The sequence below is a fragment of the Alosa pseudoharengus genome, unplaced genomic scaffold, assembly GCF_046254945.1.
Source record: "Alosa pseudoharengus isolate Yale_2024_CS ecotype anadromous, Long Island Sound unplaced genomic scaffold, YU_APseudo_1.1 YU_APseudo_1.1_scf_13, whole genome shotgun sequence".
In the NCBI taxonomy this organism is placed as follows: Eukaryota; Metazoa; Chordata; class Actinopteri; order Clupeiformes; family Clupeidae; genus Alosa; species Alosa pseudoharengus.
Genome location: NW_027468598.1, coordinates 20,279,077 through 20,300,385, shown reverse-complemented (window position 1 = coordinate 20,300,385; position 21,309 = coordinate 20,279,077). Strand labels below are relative to the sequence as shown.

General features: G+C 44.9%; 1 protein-coding gene across 2 annotated transcripts in view; it reads left to right on the top strand.

Moving 5' to 3' along the window:
* tyw1 (tRNA-yW synthesizing protein 1 homolog (S. cerevisiae)) overlaps positions 1-19,509 on the top strand; it is a 61,690-nt gene extending 42,181 nt beyond the window's left edge. For both annotated transcript variants that reach the window (XM_076282444.1, XM_076282443.1), the window contains exons 14-16: positions 1,243-1,353; positions 11,391-11,558; positions 17,273-19,509. In XM_076282444.1, coding sequence (XP_076138559.1) covers positions 1,243-1,353; positions 11,391-11,558; positions 17,273-17,497 — 504 coding nt within the window. In that variant the 3' untranslated portion in view covers positions 17,498-19,509. The remainder of the gene's footprint in view (positions 1-1,242; positions 1,354-11,390; positions 11,559-17,272) is intronic.
* Positions 19,510-21,309: the final 1,800 nt, after the last annotated feature.

Sequence of the window (21,309 nt, the reverse complement as noted above, 5' to 3'; positions counted from 1 at the left end):
TGGGATAGCTTGCGGACCAACAGTGGTTCCCGGACAGCACTTTGAGAAAACACTGGATGTGAGGCTCTCCAGCTGTTGGGGGTGGGGTTGCTGTGGAGCGTTGTTTGTGGAGCGCCCCTCATCACTCACTCTCGGGGTACCTCAGTAATGCGTTTCTATTTTGGGCCAAATGGGGAAGGGATCCGCTGAAGGACACAATGGAGGGGGTCTGATGGAAGGTCAGGTGTTGTAGTGGGCTGGGCTTAGTTGCAGGGGGCTCAGTTGCCATGTTCCCATTTTAACTCAAGGTGTACTGTTCTTGGTCATGTGATCTGTCCGTAATTGTGGAAGGTTGGAGTGGGGCACTTTTGAGGGTGACAGCTGCTCATTCTTTATTGGAACGTAACACTTTAATGTACGGGATTCTGTAAAAACGTAATATGTAAAATGGTAATTTTCTTCCAATAAAGTCTTTATGTTGCAGTGATCTGTGTAAACAAGTTGTCATACACGTGGTCGGGTTTATGTATGCACGTGTGTGCCTGTCTATCTGAAGTAATGTGTGTGTGTGTATGTCCATGTGGGATTTTTCCTGTGTGAGGAGAGGACTGCAGACTCAGCAGTGATAGGCTGTGGGATGCTCCTCTGGACGAGCTGCACCACAGTCCCCACACATGTTTTATAAAGCGGAACTGTAATGCTGTGTGTGTGTGTGTGTGTGTGTGTGTGTGTGTGTGTGTGTGTGTGTGTGTGTGTGTGTGTGTGTGCGCGCAGAGTCTATCTGACAGGCACCCAAATCTCCCTGCACCCTCTTTCCATTTCCAGCAGAGCAGTGTGGAAATAAATATTTGACTTCCTACTTAGCCTGCAGCCATTTCAACATTTAGATGTTGGAGGTCTGCTCAGGTGGCTTATTTGTTTTTCTTTTCAAAGCACATTAGCTGCCTACTCATTCATCACTTCCTGTTCTCTTTTTGGATGTTTTATCAGTTCATTTATGTCAGCACAGTGGTAATTAAATCCATGTGTACCGTGGATCCCACCACGCCTTCTCACTGATTGGAGATCAGATGAGCTGTGTTGTTTTTGAAAGAAGTCCTCAGTATTTGTCATTTAACACGAGTAGTTAGCGGTTAAAAAGTGTGGTTATTATAGACGTCCGTGGTGTGTTTTTTGTTCTTTGGATCTGAGCCATGTTGTTGTAGTGACCCCTAGGAAAACACAAGTCTCAAGCCTGTTCTCTCTCCCCACCTGTCCCCACAGCAACAGCGCACGGTGTACAGGCTGACCCTGGTGAAGGCTTGGAACGTGGACGAGTTGAAGTCATATTCGGAGCTCATCGCCCTTGGCCAGCCTGACTTCATCGAGGTGAAGGTACGTGAACGTGGTCCTCTGGCCTCTCCATCTGGACCCTGGCATAACACAGCTGCTTTAAGCGCGCGCACATTAACCCTGGGCACGTGAGGCGGGGGGCGGTTGATTTTTACACTCTTGTTGGGATTCCAAAATGGTAATTCTTTCTGCTGCTTAGTGTCAACCTTTAAAAAAGTCAGTTTCTGTCAGAATTGAAAGGCCTCTTCTTTTATACAATAAAATCTATAGGCAAGAATCGACCCAGTGACTTCAGATTGATACATTTTGTCATGTATACAAATATTAAACAATGCCCTTAGTAAATTAAATGTATGCTTGGAAGAGGTGTGTTTTTCTGTTAAACTTAAACTACCAGGTTTACCATAACAGCACCAAGTCACATGACATGAACTTGCCCATTGTGATATTAAATCTTGCATGAGCATCTTGGTCCTTTTGAGTTACTTGTCAGCCCTCCCAGCTTCTCCCATTCCATTAGGGGGAAAACAAGCTAATGACTACATTTGTTTAATTTGCTCTCCCCCTTAATGTATTTGCGGAAAGCAAATGAAGCAAAATCTTTCTCTGATTGAATTTTATTCGGTCTGGAGTTAAATTAATTGGAAAGGAACGGCTAAATGTTCCGTCACTTTTTCAAGGTGTTCTGTGTTTTTTTGGTGTTTCCAAGCCTTTATCCGCCACCAGATATGACTGCCCCCCTTACCAGTAATTAGATGGTAGATTATGTAAACATTTACTGGATTTACAACAAAAAACATTTGTGTTCTCACCACATGATTGATTTTTCAGTCTAGCAAACATGTCTGAATCATTTGCATATGTCTGAAGATTTTACCAAATCTATTCTTCGCGAGCCACACTATAATTATGCTCTAATTTAAATCATGAGAATGACGCAAAAAAATGGCCTACAGACTAAGCTAGATTGGGAATTGTTTAGAAGAGCAGTCTTAACATCTTAATATTGATCATGCTAACCTACAGACACTCACCGGCAGCAGAGCCATAGAGATAAATAAACGGCTCTGACGGCAGTATCTTTGGATTGCACCATGGGATGTCATTTTCAAATAATGCCCGTCAACATTGCATTTTATTATTATTGTTGTTATGTGTTGTGTGTTTTTTTTATATGAACATAAAAAAATGCATTGGTCTCGAGGACTCGGTTTGTAAATTACGAGTCCTTCTCCTCCCACTGAGGTCCAAGACCGAGTCAAGACCAGGTCTTTGAAGGAACAAGTCCGAGACGAGACCGTGAAAGCAGAAATCGGTCTCGAGACCGGTCTCGACTACTACATTGCTATTGTCACCATAGCACCATATATAGTAGGAGTTGATACTCTTAAACTCATGCTGTAGCTGGTTGGTTCAGCATATAGAGTTGATACTCTTAAACCCATGATGTAGCTGGTTGGTTCACCATATAGTAGGAGTTGATACTCTTAAACCTATGCTGTAGCTGGTTGGTTTACCATATAGCAGGAGTTGATACTCTTAAACCCATGCTGTAGCTGGTTGGTTCAGCAACACATTGTGCTCCTGTCTCCAACAAGGGGCATGGTGCTTAGCCTTTTGTTTGAGGCTTTTGTGAATTTTGAGAGCCTATCCAGGATGTTCCTTTCTCTCTATGGACTCTTTCCAGATAGAGAATGTCCTACTCAGTTTACACACACAGGTTGCCCTCTCCAATCCACTCCACAGACTTACAATTCTGACAGATGTTGTTTTGCTCCGAGACCCACTTGTGTTTTTTAATGCTCCAACCGCAGTGGTAGAGCCTGCCAGGTTTCTCGTCAAAAACTTGCCTTGTTGTTAGCAGAGGAATTAGCAATCCCATGGAATTTTAAGAGCACATTGTAGCAACTGGAGGCAAAGGAAACATAAAATATCCACATCATCTTATTACATCACCGAGTGCTACAACTCCCTTTCTCCTAACTCCCTTCCTCCGAGCTGCGTTTGCCTGTTCGGTAGCATTCATCCTCTACCGTGCTGTGAACGTCTTATTTTGGACCGAACCTGGCTCTTATTAGACCAGGTCAAAGCTGGATCTTCTCCAGACGTGGCTCCCGTCTATCTGCGAGAGGTTTATTTCCGTCTCGTTTGACTGTAACACCCGCAACCGATGCTCCAGGTGCTCGCAGTAGTTGATTGTTCCCAGATCAAGGCCCTTCTGTGGCAGCCTCTTTAAGACGCACATTGGCAGAAATGTAGTGGGTGTGTAATTATAGACCAGCAAACTCATCTGTAGCCAGGATGGCGGTAAACTACACCCTTTCAAATATTTCTCATTTGTTGTTGCTGCCCACCTTATGGGCTCCAATATTTGCGTATTCCCTCGACTCCCTTTATAGTATATTTATCTCAGTAATGTAGATTTTGAAGATATTCTAACTTGTCAGGGAGACCTTTTATTCTGCTTTGAGTATTTGTGTATTCTTGGCCGAGGGTGATGAATAACCATAACCTGTAAATGTGTGGTAGTGCCATCTCCATGGTGAGTAGTGCCCTGTCTGGCATGTAGTGTACGTGGTGCTTGCAACACTGTTTCAGGATGAAGCAAATTGTAATGGGTAATAGATTGGACTAGCAGTGGACAGGAGTATATTTGTCTGTCTGCAAAATAAAATAAAGAACTTGATTACTTGATAACACTTGGGCTGCATTTATTGAATTTTTAGTTCTAATCCCTTTGTGAATGCATTGTTTCATTGGGTTAGTTTGGCAACACATTCCATCTTCATTACTTTCAGGGCTTTGTGTGGACACGTGTTTGTAAATTAACAACCAATGAGCATACATTTCTCCATACTTTTGATTGTTGTGTGGCGTTGCTTGACATCTTTTTTCTTATCAAGACACTAAAAAGGCAGAAATTGCTTAGAGAAAATTACCTGCATTGTTTTATTAGTTGTAGTTCACCTAGGTTCAGTGAGATTTCAGCATCCAGTTTGGTTTCAGCATCCTGCAAATAAGCTCACAGCTTGCTGTTTTGATATTGCTTGCTACACATTGGTCTATTATTTGGATTTTTAGTGGGAAGGTTTCCAGTTTTGGGGTTCTTGGAGGTAAACCTCTTAAACTCAGCCATGAGAAAAGTAGTTTTGACGTGGACAAGCTTAAAGTTTGTCTGTTGGCCTACTTTTTAAATGGATTTTGCCTTGGCGTGTCTCAATGAAGCATGTTTGTCAGTCCAGTGATAAGAGGGATGTTGCATTCCCCTCTGACTTGTTTTTGTGTTAGCGTCTTGGTTGATCTGCAGTGGTTTTTCATTTGTGCCCTTTTTCTATCAATCTTGAATGGGATAATGTGTGCGGTGTATAGGAAGCCAGAATACATCTCGTTTCATTTACAAAGATCAAATTGGAATGACGAGATGTCACAGAGTGAAGTCTCTCTCCGTTTTTTTCCCTCCTTACTAGGCTCTAGTCAGAATTAGAGGTTACAACTGAAAATGGAATAGCAGACATTTTCCACACGTCTGTGTATTAGAGCTGATGTGGACCGTGCCCTTCCTCATCCTGGCTAGAGTGCGACACCCGCTCCATGTTAATCCCCCCTCGAGGAGCTTCGTCCCTCCCATGTCCTACTCATCCCTCTGCCCCACGCACACACATCCTGACAATATTAGAGTCGGATCAGGTCCGTGTAAGATAACCATGACACCGCTCGTAAATTCATTACCAGCCCAAAGAGCTTGTTCATCCACTGCCGCACTGGGGGACCTGTCACATTCAGACTCAAAGTCAAGGCAAGTCCAAAGAAGAGCCAGACTTCAACTATGACATCCGGTTACCTAGCAACAACATTCACTCTCTTTGATGCACTGTGGGAACATCAGATTTACACTCGCCTCTCCAAGGGGATGGAAGAAAGGCAGCGAAACAGCAGAAGAAATAGAGAGGGATAAAACCGACTGGCATTGCTCTGCCAGAGTGCTGAGCCCTCCAGATCTCACAGGCCTAATAAATTTGTTCAGAAAACCGTGACAAACAGTCTCACCTTAACGCTTTTGTTTTCGTTCCAGTTGAATTATGGGGAAAAAAAGAAACAGATTAAGAGATGCTAGCAGAATATCTACGGTGTGCATATAACCTCTGGATGACTTTCAAATGATTGGCTTCCAGTACGGGAAAATTCCAGCTTAAATGACCTTGCAGTGGTCAAATGAATATGCATGTGCCTCTCCAGAAGTTGGGTGTAATGTATTTTTTAGCAGGAGAGAATATAAATAAATAATATCTTTTACTTGAGAGAGAGAGAGAGAAAGAGTTCAGGGCTGCTTAATATGTTTATTCCAACAGGAGTGAGAATAGAGTAGCGATAGCATTTGGCATATTGAGCTTGCTGATTGCATAATAGTTTAAGCCTTCTGGTGTCCTAAACATGAGCAGTGCAGATGAAATGTCTTGAGAGCCAATCTGTTACCTTCTGTTGTGGAATTTACCTCAGGTTTGCTTGTCAGGCATTAAACTGCATTTTGCATCCGATCCCTTGTGAGTCCTTTCTTTTCACTGAAATAGCATAAATCGGCAGTCAAAATTTCCGAGATGAGGTAAGAAGTCTCGAGTTTTAACAAGCCATCAAACAGCTACCACAATGGGCACCATGTAATAGGATATTGTGTTCAGTACATGAAGGCTGGTAATCTTTTAGGTTGTTCCCCTGTGCTCCTAAATTAAAAATGTGAAGAATGACAGGTGGTTTGGAAATTTTCTCAAGGTCTTGTTCAAGTCGTCGTGGTTTTGGTTATGCTTTGTGTTAGCCAACATTTAATTATTTTGTGCCTAACTTAAGCTCAGGGGTGCCCATCATTCCTCTCCAAGTCTTCCACTGCACAATTCTACCCAGAATGGTGATTCCAAAGGCATCTTTATATATTGTCTTACCCCTACAGCCCTGATAATTTTCCCATGGCAGCTGGCGAGTGACACACAGCACGGTCCTCATCATATCCATTTCAGCATGTGGCGTTGGCCATGAGTGGCTGGGCAGGGCTGAGCTCTCCGCTCCCCAGGGGAGAGAGCTGATTTTCTGGAGCAGATAATGAAGTTGGGTGAGCTCCAGGCAAACTGCATGATGATGATGATGATGATGATGATGATGCCGTCGCCTATGAGTTTCTCCCCCACCGCCCCCCACCACTGCTCTGCCTGCTCCTCCCAGCTCCCTGCCCTGCCCCTTCTCAGCGCGTACCGCACCGCTCCTCTCCGCTCAGCATCTGCTCTCGTCTCCTCCTTGTGCGCTCGCCTTTGAACCTTCTGCTCAGGGCACCAACGAGCTCATCTGAGCACTGCAGCTTTGTTCACAGCAACCTCAACAGGCAGCTGCAGGAATGTAGAGGCTTGCAGTGGGTTTCTCATATGGAATACACACACACACACACACACACACACACACACAGGTTGACGATTGTGTTGATTGAGGTTTTGATCAGTTTAGTTTTGTGTGTGAGAGGGGAAAAAAAGACAACAAGACAACAAGCAGCCAACAACAGATAGAAGCACCCAAGGGGATTATAAACACACACCTCAAGTAACCGATGCTTGGGTGCAGTGAGGAGACTATTGGCAGTGTTTGTCTGCCTTGTTAATACCCCAGATGCAGCTGTGCCTAAAACAGATGGGGCCTTGAGTTGTTCCCAATTCTAGTACTGTTTGGTAGGCCAGTCATTTTCAAAGGTAGTTATCATAGACAGTAACACTTCATTTGAAGGGATTTACAAAAGACTGACATGACACTGTCATGATTTTGACAATGACACCCGTCATGAACATGATGGAGTCTTAATGAATGTTCATGCCTGTTGTCATTAAGTTTCATTTGTTATTTTATTTTCAACTTCGACATCGCCTGTGATGCCTTGTGTTACTGAAAAGACAAACATTCTACATTTCCACAAATTCATATCTACAATTTCTACGGAACTCAATATGTATGAAACTGTGTTAAGTCAGGTAACGTGACCATCTCCTTGTCATTATCCTCCTCATCATGGGGACTGTGATGTAACTAGATTTAAGTGATGGCTTCAGGCTATTACTTTAGTGGGAACCTGGGGTTGGCAGTGAGGAGTTACACCATTACTGGTGCACTACACATGTAGAAATACAGATGCAGCCATATCTCAAATGTCTTGAAATCCTCTTGAGAGAATGAATGAGTTTTCAGTAGGTTTGTGAGTATTAATATCTGTACCACAGAGGCTTTGCCGGTAGGAAAGAGGTAGGAGAATGGATGGCCCTCCCTCTCTAGGGCTCTCTGTGATGAATAAGTACTGGACCACATCGTCTGTACCCCTGGTGGTCTCTGTTGTCCCCCTGCTCTCCCCCTGCTCCTGCTTCATTTTTTCTCCTGGTGTCTCAGGCAGTTTTCCCTCATCAGACGCAGCCAGGCTTGCCGTAGTTCACTCTGAAAACGTGGCTTAGAAATCTGAGGGCGAGAGGGAGGGGAGAGCACAGCACAGTAACCCTGAATCAAGGTTGAATGAATCATTGGGTTGCGCTGTTTTTTTGGGTTGTCGAAATGGAATTCAAGCAACATTAATGGTATTCTCTTGAAAGCTAGAATAATAGATTACATTTACCAGTTATTTGTAGACCCCATTTGTCATTTGCAATTTCAGACTTTGAACTTTTGGACTTTTGGATTTTTTTTGGACATTTGTATTTGTGTGGCCTTTGCTTGGCTTCTCATTACATTTAAATGTAGTCTATGAGTTGCACTTTAATCCAAAGCCATTTTACCAAAAAGGGAACAATCAAGGCACAGTGCAGGCAGTCATCAAGCACAGTCAATATGTCATCCAAGACAATTGCCAGTATGGTACATTGTGCATTTAGAGAATCTCATGAGGATGTCGTATCTCTGGTCTCAATATCCTCAACTCACTTTATTTTAACAAATGATGTTCTAGAAAGGCAAATCGTCATCCGCTCAGTGGTTTCTCTCAGGGCGTCAAGATAAATGTTAAATGTTAGGAAGAAAGTCAGGAAGCTCTCTCCTCCCTCCTTCCTCTGTCCTTCAGTGGGAGGTGTTGGGGTTGGGTGGGGATGGTGGTTGGTGGTTGGGGCCTCTGAGGGGCTATTGATTAAAACATTATTCCTTTCCAATTAGTATGTCTCAGGAGTATTAGAGTTGACACCATGATGGAACACGTGAGTAGCGTCGCAAATTTGCAGTGAATTGGTGATTCACTGCTACCGGTCGAACTGAGAAATTCAATCAATGTGCATGGTGTGCCAGGGTGCATCTGTGTGTTTCTAGATATCACATTTCTGTGTATTTCTTGTTTCTGAGTATGTGGGGCAGGACTTGGAAGTCAATTTTTCAACTAAATGTGTAGCAACATACTGAATAATATTCTGCATTAATGTATAGCGCTTTCCAATTTTATGCCATAAACAAGTTATTGTGGCTCAGAGGGGCTTAAATGGCATCTATCGCTGTTTCTTTATCACTCTCTCCCTCCATCTTTCCCTCCCTCCCTCCCTCCCTCACTCTCTCTTCATACAAACAGACACACATGTGTGTGTACACACACACACACACACACACACACACACACACATACACACACGCAGGATGATAAATACTTAGTCACACTGGAAGACCTCTCAGCTGAGCAGATAAATTCCATTACAGGCGTAAGGAGCGGTAATATTTTGAGTTGGCAAGGACTCTCTCAGAGGGCGCCCCCCCTCCACGCGCTGCCCCTCCTCACTCCACGGACCCCAGTGATTTATAAAGGAGGCTTTGTAGGTAATCATTATTCTACATGGCTACAGTGCAGCCTGATAAGACCACGGGCCTCATCAATTCTATGCTATGCCGGGATTATCGACCTTGGAAATCAGCCACATCCCGCAAGCTTCAGATGGAAGCAGCCCGGGGGCTTTTTCCCCCCATCATAATCCTCTAAATGCTTTTGTTGTTTCCTACAGAAGGAAGAAAAAGACGGTTATATATAAACGTATATGTCATAGATGCATTTTTCCGGCACTTCCTCCTGCCCTTTTTAAATGGCGTGCTCAGAGCAGGGGCCCACCTGAGGCCAGAGGTGTAAATGGAGCTATCTGTGCGGCGCCGGTTGCACAGGTATTATGGGATTGCTGCTGCACTGTAAATGGGGTTAGCGGTATGCAGCACTGTAGATAACTTCTATTGAATAAAGCCTTTTCTTCTAGCCTGTGTCCCTTATCAACTCCTTTGCACTGTCAGAATGCACAGGATTAAAGGAAGGGCTACTATTTCTAAAGGACACAGCATGACATGGGCGTTTCATTTTTGGAGTTTGGAGGATGCAAGGTCAGAAAAGTAGACAGCATTTTTGTTTTTGTCACATAAGTAGTGCTTGTTTCAGCTGAGTGTTTCCCCAGAGGTTCGGAATCCCTATGGTTCCTGATATCCATCCACAGGTTGTCTTCTAGCCTGATAACCTCTCCCTGTCCTTGACACCAGAGCATTGTAATGGGGGACTTATCAGCCCCTCATATCTCTCCAGCTCGAGTCTTCCCTCTCCCCTGTGGCCAGTTTGTCAATAAGAGGGCTGTGGGAGCTGTTAGGAGACCGATGGCCGAAGCTGATGTTTTAGGGGATATTGATCGGCTTCCCCTGGTTATATGCAGACGAACGTTTGTCAAATGGGCTTTGTGGTGAGTACTTTTGTGGAGGGTCACTTCTGTAGTGGTCGAACGTCGTGTGCTGTTCACGTTTTCAAAGCTCCCTTCTCTGTGCCTTCCCTCCAAATCTCCCTCTTTCTCCTCTCTCACTCTCTGAAATCTGGGATACCTACTCACAATCACGCTCATTTATTATGGAACCATGTTCAATTATGCTGTACATGAGGATTTCACATACTGTATGTCAATAACCGACTTGTTCTTCATATAACCCATGTTGGGGCAGCACTCGCCGTCTCCCGAGCAGCTCAATTAAATCTTGTGACAGTTTTGTCAATTGTATTCAATATAACTTCATAAAATGGCCATCCCTCTCATCTTTCTAGAGGGTTGTGAATGCTTTAAAAAATGCATTATTTTAGCGTTCTCATCTACAGTGCAGTTCTGTAGCAGACACTAAATTTAATCATTATCTGACCATTCACTTTGGCTTTGTGTTTTCCACCCAACATGTAAGCCTGTTGTCCACAAAACAAGCTGCAGTATGGGATCATTACTATCTTCTCAGGGGCATCTGATCATAGTACAATGTTAGAACTACATAGAGGTTTCTTGTTTGTAGACTGCTGCTTTGCTGCTTGTTCTGGTGGTGTTTATCCTCCCAGCCTACTGCTGTCGTTCATAGCTGTAGACATCACAGGGCACTACTCTCCTCCCTGCCAAGTTGCCTTTGTGTCTGTATTTGACCGGCAGTGACTAGACAGAGCAGTCCAATTTCATGTGTGTGCTTCATCTAGATCAGGTAAAATAAGAGGTGGGTAAGCAATGATTTCTGTGAGGTGGACTGTGCCATGCGGTATCAGATTTTTAAGAAAAAAAGGCATTCAGAACATGTTTGGTGATGGTGGAGGCTATTGTCCAACGATATCAGTGGTATTAAATGGTTCCTAGAGTGTACATATTGTGAATGTGGATAATACAGTGTGATTTTTGAATGTTAAAAGTGGATAAGAGGTGAGAGGTGGATAAACTAATAAACTCTAATAAGAGATGGATAAAATCAGAAATTTCAGAGATGGATAAACTGTTTACTCGCGTTTAGCCTCCACTACATCCCTAATCTAAATGCCCTGCTTGAAAATGCTCCTCACATGCTTCAAGGCACACTTCCTATCCCCAAGTTTTTTAGGCTCTCTCTATATTCCAATTATGTATTCACCATGTCTCCTGAACCAAGGCACACTTCCAGAAAGGGGCCTCCATGGAGGTCTTTGGGTATAATGTCCTTCCACAGTAGATGAACTGCCGGCCTCTTTCATATGGGCTTGTGGTGCTCACGGTAGTGGGACCCCCCACCCCCCTCCCCAGCTGTGGCTGTGTGCTAACGGAGTCTGCTTTATCTTCCCTGTGCAGGGGGTGACTTACTGTGGCGAGAGCTCGGCCAGCAATCTCACCATGGCCAACGTACCGTGGCACGAGGAGGTCATCTACTTTGTGCAGCAGCTGGCCAACCTGCTCCCGGACTACGACATTGCCTGCGAGCACGAGCATTCCAACTGTCTCCTCCTGGCCCATCACAAGGTATTGATGCACTCCTCAGCTCTCTCTCTCTCTCTCTCTCTCACTCACTCTCTCTCTCTCTCTCTCACTCACTTTCATTTTCAGCCTAGTCCTTCCCTCTTCTCTTCTCCTCTGTCTGGTCAATGAAATGGGCCTATTTCTCATTAATGGGGAATTAAAATGTTTGACTCGTTAAATCATGGGGCTTAATTAAAGATTCTCAGTAATAAAAGGAAGAATAATTTAGCCTATATGCCTCTTCTGCGGAAAGCCACAGTCTCTGCTCTTAATGGAGCCTAACTTTAGAAAACTGAATTTTGGCCTTCATTTGCATCCGGTAACAGGGAAAAAATGGTTCAAAAAATGGTCAAATGGTATGGTAGGTCATACCCTTGAAGTGTTTTTGCAAAGGTGGTCTGAAGAAAGAGTGGTGTATTTTTAATGAACAGCTTCAGTCTTTTGTGGCTCTTTTTGTCTGTAATAAAATGACAAAATCAAAGGTACTTCTGAATAACTGTGCCTGTCACAAAATGGCACCCAGCATTAGCAGCACTCAAACTATTAAAGTGAATTCCTTACCCTGAACTGCGTCTTTGTTTGTAGACATTTTGAGATTCATGTATCGCATTTGTTCTTATTTATTTTCCATGTACGGCCAAGGATTGTTTTGATCCCAACACAGAGCCTCAGTAGAATTGAATTTTTTAACGTTTAAGATGCTGCTTTGTGCCTGTCTGCTAGACACAGGGTCCGGGAAGGCTCCACTTCTCGTAATACTAGTCACACTTTACCTCAAAAACAAATTTCCCCTGGACGTCCAGTCCATCCTCTGTAAATCCCCCATTCTTCCTCTGCCAACTTTACTGATGGATTGTGCGTGGGCTGGAAGGCTTTTCATCTCCTTGGAATTTTTTTTTATAGTTAAAATCACAATCTTCCGGTTAAATAATGGCGTGCGTTTATGTGCAGGCATTGTTCTTTGGCATCTCTTCCCGACTGTTTTCATGCCTTGATATATATACCGTAATCGCAGCTACCTGCTGTCAAAATGAGATTCCGTCTCGCCTCTCCTGGTCTCAAAGCCAGGCTGTTAACCCCCACGCTGAACGTCTCAGCAGACATAGAGAGACGTGACTTAAAGGTATATAACTACACCCCTTCCACCCACCCACCCACTCTCCCACACACACCTCCAATTACTGCAGCTTTTTTTTGTTCTGGAAAACTCATCCCCATTACTTTGGCCCGGCTCGATCCTTATTAGCTATACCTGGTAGCATTTCATTGCCCTGTGCTCCCTTATCTTTTCCTAGACACCAGCCAAAGTCATTCCACCTCTCTTTCCTTCCCTGTGATGCAGCCCACCTCCTCTCACTCTAATGGAGCCCAGCCGTCGTGCTGAATATAGACGCTCATTATTGTGATTGGGGGGTTGAGGGCCTGAGTGTGCCGTGCGTGCGTCAGTGGAAGGTAAACTGTTAAGTGGTTGACAGGCCTCCTCCTCCAACAGACCAGCTGTCAGAGAGTCAAAGGACACCTAGGCTTTGGCTACAGCACCGCAGTCTCCGAAAGACAGAAAAAAAATCTTAACATCCAACGCTAAAACTAGGAGTGTTTACTGCAGTTTTTAATTATGCATGCACCGAATAGAAATAGGTGCATTGCAGTGAAGCAGCAGCACCTTGTGTGTCCATTTTGTTTTTGGAGTATGTTTACATCCTAACCTCGTTTACATCCTAACCTTGTTTATATGTAAATACAGTGCCCATCGCCCTGCCCTGCCTCCCATGGCAGTGTTCTATGGTTCGTAATGAGAAGCTGCGGAGGGTTGGTCTGTGTGTTTGTGTGTGTTTGTCTCTGTGTGTGTGTGTGTGTTTGTCTGTGTGCGTGTGTGTGTTTATGTGTGTTTGTGTGTGAGAGTGTGTGGGTGTGTGTGTATGTGTGTGTCGGTGGATAGATCAGATGAAGCTCAACGGGGAGATAGAGAGGGTCTCCTCCACCCGCTGAAACCCACGCAGGTGCCCCCCGCTGCTCTCCCGCCCAGGCCGTGAGAGTGGAGAGGGCGGCCGAGACGGAGCCGCTGACTCGGAGCTGGAGAGCTATCGACGGGAGGGCAGAGACCCGCCTCTCCGGCCCCACAGCAGCGCAGCTCAGACAGGGGGTGGCCCGCCTGGAGCTCATCACCCGCGTAGCGCACGCAGCGTCCACAGCATCCCCATAGCTCTTGGGTGCTGCTCAAAAAAGCCGATTGTTCCCTTAATACGCTACCATTTTTCACACAGAGGCTGGGAAGGCCAAAGTCAGTAATTCATCTCATTGATTTTGTGCCCCCACCACCCTTCCTCCTCTTTGAGCTCCTTCAATTCATCCCTTTTTCTCTTCCCATTCCGTATCCCATGAGCCCCTCAGCCGGCGGCCCCTAACACTCGTTAAGACGCTTGTTCACTTGCTTTATAGGCTTTTTTGAATCGTCTTTGTGTCGGTCTGCTGTTGCAGCATTTGCCCTTCTGCGTTTTTGTCTGAGATAAACCATATCTATCCCATCCCCGTGATTGATGTACGTTTTTCTCATGCCCTCGAAGGTAGCTTTATATAGCAGGGATAGTGGCATGGCCCTTTAGGCTAGCGGTAAACAAGTGTTTAAATCTTCTCACTGGATTCTGCTGTTTTAACAGTCCTGTAATGAAATAAAGTGATTTAATGGGGCATTGTATGTCCCAGCGCTGGCTGCGCACACGGCCTTGCCTTTTGTGATTATTCAATAATTCATAACTGAGGCAGCATTTAAACGTTACGGGCGAAGGAGCTTTTTACAGAGTCTGCAGATGAGCAGGCACTTTCAAAATCACAATGCATGCCAACTGTTAGCTCCCATCATAGAATTTAAAACACACTGACCAGAGAGTTCAAAGGTTTCTGTGCTGCTCCTCAATTCTAGGTCAGTATGTTTTTACTTAAACACAATTAATTTATTCTTTTTTTGCCCTGTAATGTGTTTTGAAATTTGGATAAGGACCATTGAAAGGCGATTAATGGCATTCGGTTCCAGAGACGCCCACTTAGGTGGCAGTGACGTAGGTTATGCTTGTGGACTGAGATAAATATTTAAACAGCTGGACCTCACTGTCCGTTAGGAGGGATGCTCCTTATTTCTCTACAGCTTTCGCCGTACGTCGCCACTACTCGTTAACGTGTGTTGTTCTTTTACCCACCTCTCCCTGTGCTTATATGGGAGACTGACGATGGTGGTTGGGCTTTACTTGACATCAAAGACAGGCGATGAGAGGAGGACTCCACACTCTCCCAGCCTAATGCGGGGGCAGCCCTCTCCCATGAGACCTCCACACTCAGCCCCATCTCTGATGGACGGCTGTTTATCCTGAGTCTCCGAATAACCAGGGGTGGTGCCGTGGAGAGGGGTGGAGGATTCACACCAGCAAATGAAGCAGTAATGAACACATGAGGGCTTAGGAGACGGGTCCCCCCGGAGGGGATCAGTCAGCTTAAGGCTTCGGCCCGACGAGCCGGAGAGAAAGCGCCCCAAGCCCTGACTCCTTCAGAAGCTCCAGGTGAGCGGCAGGGACCAGATAGCAAGGCACGAGGGACAAAAACAATTCTTTTGGGCTTCACACAATAGCAGTCTGAGGATAAGAGGAGCACACCCAGGGAAGTTTTCTGTGTCATGCATTCATGGTCAGACTGAATTCAGGCTTCCTCGTTTGGTACACCAATGCCATTCATTGCAAAGCGAAGGACGGCACTGATCACAATCCAACCTCTGTTGACTGGGGATGCTGCTGAGGATGTCAGTCAGCTAACTAAGAATGCCAGTTGTTGGTCACTGTCTTTTTTTTTTGGGGGGGGGGGGGGCGGGGGTTGTTCCCGATTATGTTCTATATGCTAAAATGTAATATGTTATAGGATTAACATAGAAAGTTTGAAGTTATTTATAAAGCAAAAGATATCATGGCATGTGTAGGGTTACGGTATGTTCTTTTATTTTATTCCCTTGACTGATAACTCTGAGCTTGTGCTTTTGGAGTAGATCCAAAGATTAGTTGAAAAGAGTATATTTATTCCTGACTTACAGACAGGACTGAACGTGTGCACTAAATGCTAGGTGGCATGGCAGGCGAGTGCTGGAGGTATGCAGTCTCTGGAATGGCATAAAGCATGTAATCCAGGCCTTCCATTTACACAGAGGAGTTGATTATGTCTGGAGAAAAGAGAGGGATGAGAGGGAGGACCACTGCATTGAAAGAGAGAGAGAGAGAGAGAGAAAGAGAGAAAGGCAAAGACAGACTCCACGCCTGCAGCTGATTGCATCGCAAAAGCCCAAGATGGATTGCGGGCATCTTTCTACACTTGTGTGGTGTGAAATGCAATCAGCACAACTAACTCCTGCCTCCACCCCACCAAACACACTCACACATACACATACACACACACACACAAACAAACTTGCACCCCATGTCTGGTGAAAGATTGTTGCCGATGAAAATGGATGAAGCGGACGGCCGAGGCAGCGCGTGCTGCTTGTTGCTCGGTGCTCAGCGGCGAGTGGCAGAGACGCCTGTGATGGATGAGGAGGGAGATGAGCTCCGGCAGCCTTTGAAGCACGCGAGTAGGTGCAGACAAGCAAGCGCACCGAGCTACCGAACTCTCGGGCATGTAAATATAAGAAATGATTTTGTCTTCGAGAGGCCTTCGTACTTAGTAGCAGAGAAACCTCCGCTGTGGAAGAGGCTGACAGAAAGTGTCGTAAGACTAAATCGATCTAATTATTTGTCTTTTCGTCACAGTCAAACATGGTTCTACCCATCATCCTCGTCAGATTGGCAGTGTTTATTTTAGGCTTCAGACAGTGATGGATCTCATGCTGCGAGGCAAAGCTTACACCAGATCAGTCTCAGAAAGGAGCTTGTTTTATCAGGGGACAGTTTCACCCTATTTGTTGTTTGTTTTCAAGGGCATATCTCTATCCATGTGCAGTAAACAGCTTGTAGTGCACAGCATGCAATGAAGTCAACCTGTCATCACTTTTTAATTAAATGAGGCCACTGAAATTATAATTTTTGCAGTGTTACTACAAAATCCAGCTAAAATAGGAAAGCAGCTAAAACTGTTAAACTGTAAAAATATTTTTGATATATTGGGACAAAAAATACAACTTCAATGGCATAGTGAAAACTTAACCATGAAACCATATTTCATGCCCCGCCCCCCCTCCCATATGGTATTAATACATGAATTGCATGTTAAAGAGGGAAAAACACATTGTGTAGCTACAGTCAATGCCTTCACATTTGAAAGTACATTTTCATGCCATAGTGACATTTTAGGCCCAAATCTCTCTGTTATTCTGGCTTGCGTCATCTTCTGCATTGTTTGACTCTACGCTTTGAGTCCTCAGGGTGTTCTGCTCCCTTATTTATTCCTAGTCAGCGGTGACAAATGCAGTGAGGTGGAGGGACGGTGCCCAGCGCTGACCCCCTCTCGTAAACATTTTGACAGAGGCTGTTTGACGGCTAGGGGAACTAAATTAGGATTTGATGCGCTCCCGTGGTTTGCATCACCAAACTGATGAACCGCTGTCAGCGTCCCCAGGCCTTCAGGGAGCTCACCCCGGAGGACCAACGCTGTGATTAATCACCCGGAGAGCTATCGCTCACCCGCTGTTTCTTTCCCTCTCTCTCTCTCTCTCTGTTCCCCTGTCCTCTCTCCTCTCCCTTCAGTTCAAAGTGGACGGCGAGTGGTGGACATGGATCGACTACGAGCGCTTCCAGGAGCTGATCCAGGCCCACGAGGAGAGCGGTGGCGCCGCCAGCACCTTCTCGGCGGCGGACTACATGGCCAAGACGCCCAGCTGGGCCCTCTTCGGCGCCAGCGAGCGAGGCTTCGACCCTTTAGACACACGCTTCCAGCGGAAGAACAAGGCCAAAGACATTTCGGGCTGCTGATGCCAACTATCGCAGCAGACTTTTCTTCATAAATCAGGAGGCATTTAGACGCTAAATCTTTTCTCTTTTTTTTTTTTTTTTGTTTAAGGGAGTCTCTGTCAGAATCCAGAGACTCTCTTTGAGCCAGACGTCACCGTGAACATAAAGCACTGGTTTAACAGCCACTTTTCATGATTATACTCGCTGACACTGGAACAGACCTGGTTGACGTTTTTCATTGATATTTGCCTAGTGAGAATGTCCATTTACTAAGGCTGTAGTTCATTACTCTCCTGCAGTTGTTAGACGTCCAAGCAGAATCAAGTTTTTATGAAGATTTCATCGTATCAGGATTCACTGGGTAGCCGACATGATAATACAGTGGCAAAGAACTGAATGTCTCTCACAGAACAATTAGCAAATCTGCTGAGTGGCAAAGACAGGGCTGCTAATAAGTCTTGTCATGTTCAAACGCCCTCCCTGTTAGCATGAGTGCTGGTCCTGCCATATAGCTTTTATTTCCTTATAGGTTGGGTCAACTTTTCTTGCACGCATACAGTATGAAGCTCAATGTGTGTTTTTCCAGCTTGTCTTTCTGATGTTTTGATCTGTCCATGTGTTTGGTATTATATATATATTATGTCCACTTTCCCTCCATTTTTTGTGTTTTATTTTTGTTTTATTTTCCCTTTCTTTCCCTTTTACTTTTTGGTTTGTCCCAAAAGAGCCAGTATTTTTCTATATTTTTCCATATTTCTCGTTCCCTGTCCATTTAAGTTAATATATTGTTTTTGTAAGATTTTTGTCTCAAGAAAGTCACTGATTTTTCCCTGTCATTGTGATCATTCCACAAATTATATTTTTTTTTCCAAAATAGACCATGACCTGACTACCAATGCCAACTCAAAAGAGTAGTCAGAATTCCACATCAAAATACTTAAATCTAATGTCAATATTCCAGTTGTATTGTTCGACCCCTAAGGACTAAATGTATTTTTTCAGTGTGCACAAAAGCAAATATGGGCAAAAGTTATTGTCCCACACAGCACTATATCTGTGACGTCAGTAATGTAGTTTGATTACATTGACGACATCATTTGAAATGTGGGTAAATGCAAAGGCAGAATGTTACTTGCTCCTGCCCTTTCCTGTACATTAGAAGTGTCATATCCTCTCTGTAACAGCCCTCTTTAGTGAATCAAGCCTTAAAAATTAAGGCAACGTGAACTTTAGTAGCATTGGAACAACCACCAGAAAAATAGCCCATCCCTAAAAAAAACCCTCTGTGCTCTGAATGCCTGGGTGAGATTGACATTACTTGAGAAATGGATGTGCCATTGTGTGGAGATGTGTACAGTTTCACCAGCTTGAGATTTCTGCTCACTGTGCTCAAGTGTGCTCAAAATGACAGTTCCCTGACGGGCACAAGGAACTTTTGCCACAGCCAACCTAAGTTACTTTTTGTGGACGTTTGCACTTTTTTTGCAGGTTTCTGTGCTGAACACTTGCGCTGTCTGTTTCTCTCTCTCTCTCTCTCTCTCTCTCTCTCTCTCTCTCTCTCTCTCTCTTTCGTGCGCGCTCTGGCAGCTCGGCGCATCTGCCTCAGCTGCGATGGAGCCGCGTGTCAGTCAGCGATGGCTGCAGGGGCCGCCGACGGGTCAGCAGCTCCTTGCCGCCCGTTTCGACTCTTAATTACCCGCCTCACCGGCACTCCGGAACACCGCCGCTACCGCATTCCGCCCAGCTTTCCGAGAGCGGTAAGACGCTGCAGGCAGGCGGAGATAATGGACCTGGTTTGCATGCGTGTGACTGTGAGGGGCCCCCGTCCCCAGCGTCAGCCTCAACCCTCCACCGCACTGCAGCGGTAGCCACCACTTGACCTGACCGTCTGCAGTCAAACATAATTGTTTCAGTTTTGAGTTTAAAGTTTCCTTTTCTTTTCTTTGCTTGCCTAAAGTTTTTGATTTCACTAGGGTACATCACTGATTGATTTGTGAACTTTACATTAAAGATGTAATAGATGAATGAAGCCATTTTTGAGTGTTGCTCTGATTCTCTTTGTTCAATGCCCTGCATGTTCTTTCCGGGAGTTTTCACACAGACGTTAATTATGTTTAACCATTTCACTGCGTTTCCGAGTATTCTTAAAGAGGAGATTTTACCACACACCACTGAACTCTCTCCAGCTACTCTATACCTCTCAGCAACAGCAGAAGAGCTTCCAATTAACTTGCAGAAGAGTGCATAACACTTGAAGCAGCACTTAGGCGAAAAACTGTATACTCTAGCTATTTAACAGTCGATCCATCCTACATACACATCATCACTTCCTATACATCACATCATTCTTGAGAGGGTTCCGTATGCATTCATAAGGCTTCTGTTGTAATCTTCTCACATCAGAACAGCTCGAGCTAATGAGGGGAGATGCTTCAGAGGGTTACTAGTTGAGTAAGATTAGTATATGTACTATATGTAAGTACGGTTGCTATGTTTGGCTTGGGAACTGTGCAGATGCTCCACAGCTTTTATGCCCCCAGGGGTATTTGAACTTTGACCTTGGCACTGAAACGGAAGCAACATCCGTTATGTTTCCCCCTGTGCCGCTCGCATAGTGTCATTACGAATGCCGATGGTGTCCGTCTCCCTGCATCCAGGAGGAGCTGGAACGCTACTTGTCATTCGCACGCCGCTTCGGATTTATCTCACCGTTTTGATGCTTCTCAGGGGGTATGACTGCCACGTTTGGCGGTGACGGCGAGGAGAGGTGAAAGATACATCTCTCCACGATAAGTGACAGAACACTATCGATTTTGTTATGGCCCTTTTGTCTGCAAATAAAAGGAGCATTTCTGGTTCTCGGCGGCCTGATCTAGGCTAATGTGCTCCTTTCTCTCTTACACACTTTTTAATCAATGCCTGGCCCCCCTGGAGAGCTCTTCACCCCAAAATATGCAGCACGTATATCAGATGAAGACATTTCATTACAGAGCTTAATTGGGTTATTTTCATCTCTGCATTGGTAGATAGAAAGCAGCAGTTATGTCCTCTACTTTAAAAACAAAAACGTCTTAATTAAGGTTTTTATTTGTCTGTAGGGTATTCATCTGTGCACAGTAGTGACAACTCCACCGTGGGGGTTGGCAGGGCATGCCTTATTTAAACTGAAAATAAGGGCTTGTTATAATCTCAATTTACTGTGTTTGTCTAATGCAGGTTAAGCAAAGGATCTGTTCTGACATTGGAAGCCATCAGTCTGAACCTATTCTGTTTTTTGAGTCTCTGAATAGCAGCTGCCTGAATCTTACCTATACACATCACAGCCAAAATGCATCAAATTCAACTGCTCAGAGCAGATCAGATTATGTCCTTTTTTGCTTTTCGGTTTCAAGACACATCTTGCAATATGCATTTCCTTGACACCCCTTTCCAGCCCAAAGCCTGTCCACCCACCTAGAGCTAAAAATTCATCAACGGAATTTCAGAGAATATTCAGCTGCAAGCTTTTCTCCTCCAGTCAAGAGCACTGCTAGACATACGTGAGAGGGGAAAATGGGCTAGCTCCTCATCACTGTGCTTTTGTACACCTTCCCTGATAGTGTTAATGATGTCCGTGTCCCTGGAGCATAGCTTGTGTGTGCGATAATAAATGTTTGGCAAAGAAGAACACTAGAGCCTTGACCCTTCCTCTGAAGCCACAGCAGCAACACCTCGCTGGTTTGGCCGTCATCATCAGCTGGGAAAAGAAGCACCTTGCCTCATTCAACCCGTCCCTGGCAGGTAAGTCTGCCGTGAGTCACACTCATAGATTTACAATAAGGTTCAGAGTCTGT